General features: G+C 43.3%; 2 protein-coding genes across 4 annotated transcripts; both read left to right on the top strand.

Annotated features, from left to right (window-relative positions):
* Positions 1 to 837: 837 nt before the first annotated feature.
* LOC136459714 (large ribosomal subunit protein eL13z-like) lies at positions 838 to 3,343 on the top strand. Of its 3 annotated transcripts, none has more exons than XM_066459557.1 (5): positions 838 to 981; positions 1,367 to 1,500; positions 2,160 to 2,293; positions 2,665 to 2,823; positions 2,920 to 3,343. In XM_066459557.1, the coding sequence occupies exons 2-5, from the start codon at positions 1,392 to 1,394 to the stop codon at positions 3,142 to 3,144; spliced, it is 627 nt and encodes a 208-aa protein (XP_066315654.1). In that variant the 5' UTR covers positions 838 to 981; positions 1,367 to 1,391; the 3' UTR covers positions 3,145 to 3,343. The 3 variants fall into 3 exon arrangements, with proteins under 3 accessions (XP_066315654.1, XP_066315656.1, XP_066315655.1); XM_066459559.1 differs by having other exon boundaries at positions 966 to 981; positions 1,088 to 1,500; XM_066459558.1 differs by lacking the exon at positions 838 to 981 and having other exon boundaries at positions 1,027 to 1,500.
* A 2,782-nt stretch (positions 3,344 to 6,125) lies between these two features.
* LOC136459713 (uncharacterized) lies at positions 6,126 to 7,369 on the top strand. Its single transcript, XM_066459556.1, has one exon. The coding sequence runs from the start codon at positions 6,357 to 6,359 to the stop codon at positions 6,930 to 6,932; it is 576 nt and encodes a 191-aa protein (XP_066315653.1). The 5' UTR covers positions 6,126 to 6,356; the 3' UTR covers positions 6,933 to 7,369.
* Positions 7,370 to 11,365: the final 3,996 nt, after the last annotated feature.

Genomic DNA, 11,365 nt, shown 5'->3' with positions numbered 1-11,365 from the left:
TCAATGCAATTCTCTAGAATCCAACGGACAGTTGGAGGCAAGCACCCATGTGTACTCTTTGTCGCCCATGTTTTCTCTATGTTAAAATTTGTTTTTTAGTTTTGTGAATCCAGAATTGCATACTGCCTTGTTTTATGAATCCAAAATAGTATATACTTTGCCTAGAAGGTTGCCTGGGGAAAGCCACTTTTAGGTCGTGTCGATCTTATAATTGATTCAATGCTCGTACTCAAACCAAAGGAGCTCGATTGGTTATAGACTTCACGCATGGCAGGATGGCCCAATACAGGCAAGCTGTGTCGTGTAATTCTCTTCTGCTTAATGAAAAACGGGCTATATTCCTGATCGTGAAAAAAAACAGGCAAGCATGCGACAATGCCACGCGTGGTTTCTAGTAGTAATCCTAATCCACAGCAACAAAGAATAGATTCAACTCGATAGCCAGTCATTGTGAAACAATCGGTAATCCAGCTGCATGCAGTCTATTTCTGACCATCCAACTATTATCCGAATTTGTTTTTGGCCACGAAGTTTCAACAAATTTGGCCATCTAGTTGATTTTAAGATGGTTTTATATTTTCTGAAAACAATAAAAGCTAGTATTTTAAAAAAAAATCATAGGTATTTATTTTTTAATCAGAAAAATATGACAATTTCCCCCCTAAATAAATCTAAAACGTGCACGCTCCTTCTCTACGGCCCAAACCCTACCACGCGGATCCAGGCGGGCGGGGCAGCCTGCAACGGGGACGAAAGGCCCACCTCACTCAACATTTGTACTTGTCCTTCCAAGAAGGCCCGTTGAGACCTACTGAACGGCCCATCATTTCCGTGACAGGAATGGTGAGATCTCGGCCGTCCAAGCTAGGGCTCGCGGCGTCCCCCGACCCCTATAAGCACCAACCCTAGTCCAAAACCCCGCCTCCACTTCACACCCCCTCCGTCTCCGCTCCTCGCGCCGCCGCCGCGTCTCCTCTACAGGTAGGCCTTTGGCCATTGCTCGCCGGCTTCCTACCGCCTGGGCCCCCGTTCCGTGCCGCCGGTGGAGTAGTTGTCGTCTGATCCTTGTTTTTCATCGACTGCTCAGCCGTAGGCTGTGTGATGCTCGCGCGGATCTTGCTGCGCGATGGCTCCGGGTTTTCGATCGGTTGCGTAGCACTAACCGTTGGCTGTGAGATGCTGTCGATGCGTTTGTGTGCGGCCATGCGTGCGTTGATGTTGCGACTTGCCCGAGACTCTGCTGCGCAGCGCTGCCAAGGAGGGCCTGGGATGGAGCTGTCGGCGCCTCGTTGATTCTTGGTCCCGTGTGTTTGTTGTCTGTCTCTGCTGATGCCGTCGCTGTTGCTGTTGCGTTGTTGATGTGCAGGTAAGAAGGAGAGGGAGAGGGCAAAATGGTGAAGCACAACAACGTCATCCCCAACGGGCACTTCAAGAAGCACTGGCAGAACTATGTTAAGACATGGTTCAACCAGCCCGCCCGCAAGCAGAGGCGCCGCATTGGTGAGCTCATCGACCCTCCCGGCTTTCAGCCAACCTGCAATATTTAGCTTGCTTGAATTCCAATTAGTGGTTACTTACAGTATTTCGCGTGCATGAATTCCGACTAGTGATTAGCTAATAAACAACTTGGCTTGCCCAGTGCATTGCAAGTAGCCTCATTGCCGTTGATAACGAACCTGTGCAAGGTTTAGTTTGTTGCAGTCTTGTACATTTATTCTCATATTGTGTTGATGAGTTGGATGATAATATACTGTTTTGTATCCTTATTCACACAAGAAGGAATCCCTGATTGTATGTACTTCAGTTTTTTCATTCCTCAAACTGTAACACCAGTTAGCTGTTCCTTGTTCCTATCATGACAACCTCGTCCGTGTAATGAGGCCTGCAGTAGCTTAGCCTGGTTAGCTCCCAGGCCGCCCGACCAAACAGACCCATTATGTTTGTGTTATGTTACTTAACTAGCTTGGTATTGAGTCAATATAATACCAATCAAGATGGCCATGCTAATAGGGTTTGTTCTTCATGTATCTGATTTGCAGTGCATTGTTTTCCCTTGCTATAGTACTATTATGCTATCGATGAAGGAACCAAAATAAAAATCCACTTGATTACTAATGCTTCTAAACTTTTAATTTGACCCTGCTATGTTCTGTATGCAGCTCGTCAAAAGAAGGCTGTGAAGATATTCCCACGCCCAACTGCTGGTACTCTTCGCCCCATTGTTCAGTGCCAGACTCTCAAGTACAACATGAAGTCAAGGGCTGGGAGAGGCTTTACCCTTGAGGAGCTGAAGGTGATGCATTGCTTTGTTATTGTCCTTCCATTTGTGTTACTCTTGAACCATGTTCCTTTTTCAAATGTCCTAGTTTGTTTCATTGTTCTGATATCAAAATAATTGCTGCTGTATGTATACAATTTGTCTGTCACGTGCTATTTTTGTGTGAACTGCTGTTCTATACAGGGTGATATGTTGTCTTGTGCATGACGTCAAATCTTCGAATGTTTTCAAAATGCTATTCTATGGTGTTTAGATTTTGTTTCAGATGTGGCTTGGTTCGCATAAGTTATTCATTTATCCTTGTGGAATTACCTTCTGATGAGTCACTATTCTCATCAATGCTTTGTGTTATATCTTGATGCTAAAAGTCATTATGTTGATTGCAGGCTGCGGGCATTCCAAAGAAGCTTGCTCCAACCATTGGCATTTCTGTGGATCACCGCCGCAAGAACAAATCCCTCGAGGGACTGCAGGCCAATGTCCAGAGGCTCAAGACATACAAGGCCAAGCTGGTTATCTTCCCAAGGCGCGCTCGCAAGGTCAAGGTATGGGTAGTGATCTTTTCCTGAACTAGGTATCTCTTGAAGGCATTCTCCTGGCTGCTTTGATTTCTAATCCCTTATAACCTACTTTTGTTGCAGGCTGGTGACTCTACTCCGGAGGAGCTTGCCACCGCTACACAGGTCCAGGGTGACTACATACCAATTACTCGTGGTGAGAAGCGCTCAGTTGAGGTTGTGAAGATTACAGATGAGATGAAGGCGTTTGCGGCCTATAGCAAGCTCCGACTTGAGCGAATGAACAAGAAACACCTCGGTGCCCGCCAGAAGAAGGCAGCTGAGGCGGAGAAGGAAGACAAGAAGTGAAGTGGCCGAACATAGTACCCAGTTTTGTTCTATTCTGTCATTAGTGGATGCTACTACCATCAAGTGCTTGTTCTAAGTTTTTGTTGGGTGCTGGAAATAGAGAAGACAAACATTTTGGTGTCCTACTGTTTGTTTCCTTTTACTTGTTTGCGAACTCAGCTATCTAATGGGTTATTGCATTCTTGCCCACTTGCACGTTTATGCCTGCTTAATTTTTCATGAGATTGCTTGAAATTCATATAGGCACATAGCTGAAGTGTGCCTATCTGAAATGTGACTTGTGTGGCCTCAGACCCTTTTTAATCTGGGAATGGCTCCTCTACAGTTAGGTTACTGGCAGGTCGGCCTCTACACCAGAGGATCTCGTTTGGTTAATTTTAGTTGTATTTAAGTTACAGTTTGTCATCTAAGGTCAAATGAAATCTACTTCTGTTTGAGTGTTGCTACATGGTTTATGGTTGATTATAACAGGATTTGGTGATGTACTGATCCCCGATGGCATGGCATATGGATTTGCTCGCCGTTGCTATCTTTGCATGGTCTAAGAGCAACTCCAAGTGTTTTCTATAATCAACTTCGATTTAACAAAATAAATTTATTTTATTTTGCTCTTCAATAGTTTACTAGCTTTCTAGACGATTTTGCATTGGGTCGATCTCCCGAGAAAAATACCGGACGGAGAGAGTTCCTGTTGCGGAAACTTACGTGTTGGGGGAGATTTGCTAAGTTCTTATTTTTAAGTAGTTTTTTAGGGATACTTTTGAGGAGTTGTTTTACCAAACTGTTGAAAAGATCTCTTTGTTTACAAAAAAAAAAAAAAAAAAAATCCAAATAGGGAGTTCATTTGAGAAATTTCTGGAGTTGCTCTAATAACCGATGTAAGTTTTGCTAATTTTGTTCGTCTGCTTCTGCCGGCATGCTACGATGCTCATTATCTTCTTTTTTTCGCAGACCATGATTCCATGAACCTCGGGAAATTGGTAGCATGTGGCAGCGGTCCGGTAGAGATGCAAAGCGGCTTGCCCGTGAACCCGCAAATATTTTGCGTGTTCTGGGACAACTTGACCTGCATCTCTAACCAGTGGGCTGGTGCCGTGTTGGAGCAACAGGCGCACAACAAAGTGTAAATGAATGGGCAGTTATAGAATTTGTGCTTATGATGATTGTGCAAATGAATGGGCAGTTACAGAATTTGTGTTATGACCAAGAAAGGTGGGCTAATAGAATCATTATCCATGGGGATGACCCATGCAGGCATGCAGCAATGCTTATCACAAGTTATGCCTTTGCCTGCAAACTTCACGGTCCACACCTCATAATGGCCCCGTTCGGCTACCCCATATTCGGCTTGTTCGACTTGTTTTTTCAGCCGGAACAGTGTTTTTCTCTCACAACAATTCAGTCAGAACAATGTTTTCAGCCAGTTTCAGCTAAGATTCAGCAAGCCGAACGGGGCCATTAGTAAAGCTATGATGCAACCACCAACTGGTAATGAAACCCTTTTTCTATCAACGATTGCGATCCCTTTTCTCTGCTCAATTATTATCCTAAAGCATATTCTGTTGGTCTGAGCCATAGTTCCACAGACCATACATGTCTCGCAGTGCCGTTGTGAATTGTGACAGGCAAATTGCAGAAACAAACAGAAACCTTTGGTGCTTGCCGTATTCAAGATGGACAAGTTCTACACTGCACTCAACTGGTAGGCTCCTCGGTAGATTTGCAAAAGGGAGGAAATGGGACCTTGGGAGGCGATAATTGCCACTACTGCACTAGGTCTTGTTGGATTGGACGTACTGGGCCGAGTTTAACACCATCGTTCCTTAGTCCTTAAGCTATTCCATGTTGCAACAGTTGAACAGTGGGCGAGCAGAAGATGAATCTGTGGTATGCTGAATTCTGGTATCATTTGCTGATGCAGTGAAAACTTCACAGATATTCTTAAAATTCAGAGAATGTATAGATTTCAGGATGAAACTTATTTCCAAATTCCAGCGCTACATTAGTCAGTGGAGAAATTGAACGTTGTGATTCTGAAAGTCTATGGTTCAGATGCACCCAGCGCATACATATATTCCAGTAGAAGCTTTTGACATGTTGACTATTTTGTGTTAACCTTAACTTAATCTCTCAGTCTGTTACTCAATTAAAGGGTAATACCTTTTTGTTGACAAGAGTAAGTACCAACTTGCTGGATTCTAGTTTTCCAGATTGCTACACCATTCTGATTAACAGGAAACAGATGTGTCAGCCCAATGTACTGTTGATCACTTGCTCATGTTCACAGTTCACTACAGCTTCTGACACAGAAACGTGTTCAGCAGGATCCAAACTGATTTCAGGTGCACCTGCACTGACTGTACCACTAGGATCCATATTACATGAGCAGAAATGGCGAGTAGATATGTATACCACAATTGATCTTCATACCGAATCCACCATTTGCCCAAAAAAAATTAGGTGTTACGCTGACATTCATACGCTTGTCATTTTCGTAAGAAAAGAAAAAACAAAGAAAAACAGAAACGTCTACACTAGGTTGACAGGCTAAGCCTGCTTTGCTGTAGGAACCAATCGACTACATGGCAATGACATTGCTTTCGTTTGGACACAGTTTGTAGCTCTAGGTTAGAAGAGGAGCTATATATTTGCTCACAGGTATGGAGCCGCCCTAACAACTTGCGGAGGCCTCCAATCCAAATGGAATCCATTGGCCGTTGGCATCCAAATTCCAAAATGGAGACCATGCATCAGGTCAAGGATCAAGTTCATAATAAGAGCAGAGGGACCCAAAGCAACAAAGGGATTTTTTTTTGAGGTAAAAAGCAGCCAACCACTATATCTTTTTTGCTGCCCCCACCCACAACACAACACACACAGCATTATCAAATCCCAGATGCCCCCTTTCAAAAAGCAGCATGTGTCTGCATTGCATCTCTTGTCTACCACCAATAGCATTAGCAGATCAATGTCTTGTTCCTCTCACCGCTCTTGCATATGACCCCTCACACCTCGTTGTCGTCGTCTTCTCCTTCCCCTGACTTTCCATGGCCTACCATCCCCTCCTCCACATATAAAACCCTCTCGCCCCCTCCATCCCATCTCATGCATTGTTTTGTGGCCTCCAGCAGAGCCCCCTGAAGGTCTTTCTCTGTACATACACACACTCTTGTATAGATCCCAGCAGTGCCGTTCCTACTCTCTCAGCCCAAATGGATCCCATTAGCATGGAGAAGATCAGGGCCATGAACAAGTACAACAAGAGCAGGAGGCAGCTGCAGCTTCCTACTCTCTCAGTCTACATGGCTGCCACCTTTGTCCTCTGCCTGCTGCTCACTAGCCCTGCCTGGTTCCCCAGGCTGTGCTCGTTCCTCAGCTTCTTCTTCCTCACCACCCTCCCTGACCTGGTCACGTCCTTCCTGCTCAGCCCCAAGTGCCTCTTCGTCATCGGCAACCTCATCGTTGCCTTCCTCGTTGGGGAGTCTAGGCTGGCGCCGAGGAGGGACGATGACCAGCCTTCCTTGGTGAACGAGATACATGAGGACCATGTGAAGAAGAACACGGCGATGGCCGCAAAGACGACTACCGCAGCATCAGCAGCAGTGGCGGTGACGGCGGCTGACCACAGAGCCTTTGTCGGAGCCGCCGTTGTGGAGGAGGTGGAGGTGGAGGCGAAGGAAGAGGAAGGAGAAGAGGAGGAGCTGCACAAGAGAGTGGAGGACTTCATTGCAAGGGTCAAGAAGCAAAGGAAGTTGGAGCTCAAAAGCTTCTTCGATGTCGATCGATGACAACTATGATCTGTCTGGTGCAAATTACAGTAAGATTGAGCCCTAAAAAGAATCTGTAATGCTTTGTGCTGCTAGCTATCCTTGATTCTGTCACTTGTTAGGTTAAAATGTGAGGTAAAACGAGGACATGAACCCATTCCACTGTAGCAATTGCAGTGTAACTGAGGTGGAGCCATGGCAACTAGAATATATTAGGAAAAGGAAAGGAGGCAATGGATGTGTGTGATCTCTGAAAAAGGGTAGCAAAAGGAAGAAAGGTGATGGATGGTGTGTTTCTTATCTTGCTTTATGTCAATGCTCAATTGGCATGAAACCATGATGATGATGATAGCACTTGTGTACTGGGGAACAAAGAGATCCTGTACTCTCAACCTGATGCTACAAAGTTGTCGGGATAACAGTGAGGACTGAGGAACGATGACTAGTTATATACTTAAATGAAGCGGGGACTTTGTTTCAGTGACCCAAGAGAGATTATAAAAATTAACTCCTGAAATCAGTGGCAGAAAAGTTTTTTAGCTGGGCCTTGCTTAGGTACAACCTTTACCTCATAGGAGGTAAGATCTCAAACAAATCTTGGCCCTTGATTTTTCAGTTGCATACGACAATTAAATACTTATAAATTAATTAAAATATTTAGGAAAAAAAAGAAAAAAGAAAAGGCAACAGACTGAACAAATGTATATAAGATATTTACTATCCAAGAATAGTTTGTTTGTTGCCATAAAAACCGATGGAGTGCACCAACATGCAACAGCGACAAGCAGCGTACGTGCAAGGCAAAGGGTGCCTAGCACCATGTCATGTGAATATATTGATGGTTTGAACCTAAGCAACGTCAAAAGCAGCATTTTGATTACTGAATACTAATGTTGAATTATAAAAATAAATAAATAATTTAAATACCAACATTGATTAATTTAAATAACCAAAATTCACCTCTACGTTTGTTATATTGTAGAAAAAACACAACTAACATTTATGTACATCTAACGTTGAGATAAGTTACAACTCCACATAGATTAATTAATGAAAAAATATTACATGTCACATTGGGAATCATTTAATACAAATCCACGGTCACATGTTTGCATGCATGCTAGATCTCTAATTGATAGATATGTTACCTCAAATTTGATTGCTTCCTATTTCTCAAAAATAATAAAAAAAGTATTTCTCTTATTACTTTTTTTTTGAAAGCACGGGGGAGTCTCCCGGATACTCTTAAGAAAGAAGGTGAGGCGCCGCGCGGGAGCCAGCGCTCGAACCACGGGCGGGCAGCCTGAGCCCCTGCTTGACGGTCCACCTAGATTGACGGTCCACAGTTATTTGGAGGTACCGTAGCAAAAACCCTTTTTAGCTAGTAAAACAGACTAAGGCCCTGTTTGACACGGCTTCACTCCAGTAGTGAAGCCGTTTTTAAGGCTTTAGCTCCATGAACAGCTCTATCGGTAGAGCTAGAGCCGTTTTAGTAAATCGTTTGGTAAAACAACTACACATATATAGTTCCTTAAAATATGCTCTCACAGAACGTCATACAGGATGAGGTGAAGCCACTATTTTTTTTGTTATGTCCCACCTCAAACCTCTGTGAGAGCACGATTTAAGGGGCTTCCTAGGTGAAGCTATTTTATTTTACCCCGTTTGGCATAAAACGGCTCCTGAAGCTGGTGGAGAAGCCCTGCCAAACTAGACCTAAGTCTGAGTATTTCCTATAAAAAATATAGAGTTAAATGCATCGTAGGTCCTTAAAGTTTTTTCCGCATTCGCGTCTAGGTTCATGAACTCTCAAATTGATCATGTTTCGTTACTTTTCAAGTGGCTCATTCACTCTAGGTTCAATCATGCATGGACCTAAATTTACACTTTGAATGAACTATTTGAAAAGTTGAAGGACCTAGGTGTTCACTTTGAGAATTCATGGACCGAGATGATTATCGGGATAACTGTGAGGATTTACTAGTTATTTGAAGCGTCGACTTATTCAAAATGCCATAATAAAAAGCAACACTTGTTTCAGTAACCAATAGAAGGCAACATATCAGGTGTAAATCAACTAACCTGTGAAAACTTGAAAATTACCGATCAGGACCACTAGATGTTGATCCAATGGATGGGGTGAGGGGGCTTGAGCGCAAAAAAAAAAAAGACCGGCGGGTGGGGGGCTTAAGCGCAAAAAAATCCCACCTTTCACCCCATCCATTGGATCAGCGTCTAGTGGTCATGATTGGTAGTTTTCAAGTTTATATAGATTGGTTGGTTTGCACCTGATATGTTGCCCCAACAGAAACTGTAAAGGTTAAATCCTGAATCAGTGGCGGATCGGAGCTAGAAAAGTTTTTGACCCCATGTACAAGTTGATTGTTTCCAATTAAAAATATAGGGTGAAATGCACCGTGGATCCTTAAACTTTTTTCTATTCTCATTTAGGTTAATAAACTCTAATTAATCATGTGTCCTTTAACTTTTCAAGCGGTTCATCCAAACTACTTGAAAAGCTGAAGGACCTAGATGATCACTTTGAAAGTTTATAGACCTAAATAAAAATATGTGAAACTTTTAGGGACTCACAGTGCATTTCACTTATATTACATTACCATTAAAATTCTATTGCGCATTTGCCGATGAGGCCAGGCAATGAACCCTACCCTTTTTGAAATAGTGTGATTTGTTGAAACATTTGTGAAATTCCAGCATTTCATAACACTGAGCATAGCGTGTTATGGTGCAATCTACCCACCCGACATTATTCTCTCAGTGGTGGATTGACAATGCCATGTAAATAATGAGGTGCCTATAATGATCTCGTTAATCTCAAGATCTATCAGCTTTGTCTCATATATGTTCATTGAGTTTCTAGTGCTCACAAGCAGTATGTGCGTGCATTCGTAAGAATGAGGGTTCTCCTGTATGGTCCATTTTTTTTTGAAGAAAAAAATTGCTTTTGCTCAACCGCCAACGCACCTGTGCAGAGGTGGTACGTTCGTATATATGCTGAAAAACGGCGCATGTGTTGGATGAAATAAAATAGGGGCGATCACACGCAATGCTGAATGTTCAGGCACGGAAAGGTGCAACAAGAAAAAAGGCAAGAGATGCATACGCCGTGCTTAGTCAGACTATGTCGAACGATATCATACACGCACAAACACTTATACACCATTACACCCACACGAATATTTTAGAAATGATACGTACTGCAAATCAAATTTAATTTAATTTAATCACGACATAAACTAACCGAATGGATGGATTATCACGAGCAGCCGGAGGCCCGGAGCCACTTGTGCTGTGCTGCCCGGGCTCCGCTAGCTTTTTTGCGGCTGCTGAATCGGATCGGCGTCAGGGTTACATGCATGCATGCATGCCGTTTCGAGATGAGATCAGATATTCTTATCTCAGCCAATAGCCATACCACACACGCACACGACGTGACACGGAAAAGGCGTACGAGTTGGAGCACCGATGCGAAAGGAGATTAAGGCCCCGTTTAGCATGCCTTCGCTTCCCTAGTGAAGGCATTTTTTTTTTCTACAGCTTCATAAACAGTTCCATCGGTGGAGCTGAAGCGATTTTGGTAAACCGTTTGACAAAATGGCTTCTCTGTGAGAGCATGTTTTTAGGGGGTCTGGATGAGGAGCCGGGAGAAGTTATTTTTTTTTTTGGTTCCATCTCACCCCAAATCACTGTGAGAGCATGTTTTTAGGGGCTTCACAAGTGAAGCTATTTTACTTTACCCCGTTTGATAGAAAACGGTTCCAAACGACTCCTGAAGCTGGTGGAGAAACCCTGCCAAACAGGGCCTAAAAATTGGGAGAAAAAAAAGGGGTGGAAAATGGTGCAAAAGAGGGTCTGCACGGCCACGGTGAGGTGATCGGGTTGGCGTACTGTACGCTCATAGAATAATCCAATTTGACTTCTTTACAACCGTGGAAATTATTCGCATTGCGCAAAAAATTAAAAAGGTAGAAAGTAAACGTGCACCAGTATTTTCAGGGAAAAAAGTAACATTTGGAATTTTTAAAGTAACAATACTAGTTAGTAGTACGACAGGTAGTTGTTTTTTTGCTTGAACAGAGTTAGTTGTAGCAGTTTATCTTTCTTTACCTTCCAGTCAACTCAAATCTCATGTACATTTGTGACCAAGAATTGGCAAGAGCAGAGGACGAGCCGTAGCTCGTTTGGCTTGCTCGATGTGGTACGAGCGGCCGGTCCTGGAAAAGGAGCCTTACCTCGGAGATTGATTCTTGGTTAATAATTTCGATTGCCTCTCACACAGATGTACTATAATAGTTAAGTAACGTGTCCGTCACGTTTAAAGTCCGGTGATCTTTAAGTACCTCTCAACTACGTTCGTTGTCTATAGATTTGTTTGTATACGGTGTATGTGGTGGTGTGTGTTTGTATCTAATTCTCCGTTAATAATTTCAGCT

Source organism: Miscanthus floridulus, chromosome 6 (genome assembly GCF_019320115.1).
Source record: "Miscanthus floridulus cultivar M001 chromosome 6, ASM1932011v1, whole genome shotgun sequence".
Taxonomy (NCBI): Eukaryota; Viridiplantae; Streptophyta; class Magnoliopsida; order Poales; family Poaceae; genus Miscanthus; species Miscanthus floridulus.
Note: the sequence above shows the minus strand (reverse complement) of the source record. Positions and strands in the feature narration are given on the sequence as shown.

Coding starts and splice junctions, on each gene's coding strand:
- LOC136459713 (XM_066459556.1), top strand. CDS start 6,357: ATGGATCCCATTAGCATGGAGAAGATCAGGGCCATGAACAAGTACAAC.
- LOC136459714 (XM_066459557.1), top strand. CDS start 1,392: ATGGTGAAGCACAACAACGTCATCCCCAACGGGCACTTCAAGAAGCAC. Junction 1,501..2,159: donor CAAGCAGAGGCGCCGCATTG/GTGAGCTCATCG, acceptor TTCTGTATGCAG/CTCGTCAAAAGAAGGCTGTG. Junction 2,294..2,664: donor TTACCCTTGAGGAGCTGAAG/GTGATGCATTGC, acceptor TGTTGATTGCAG/GCTGCGGGCATTCCAAAGAA.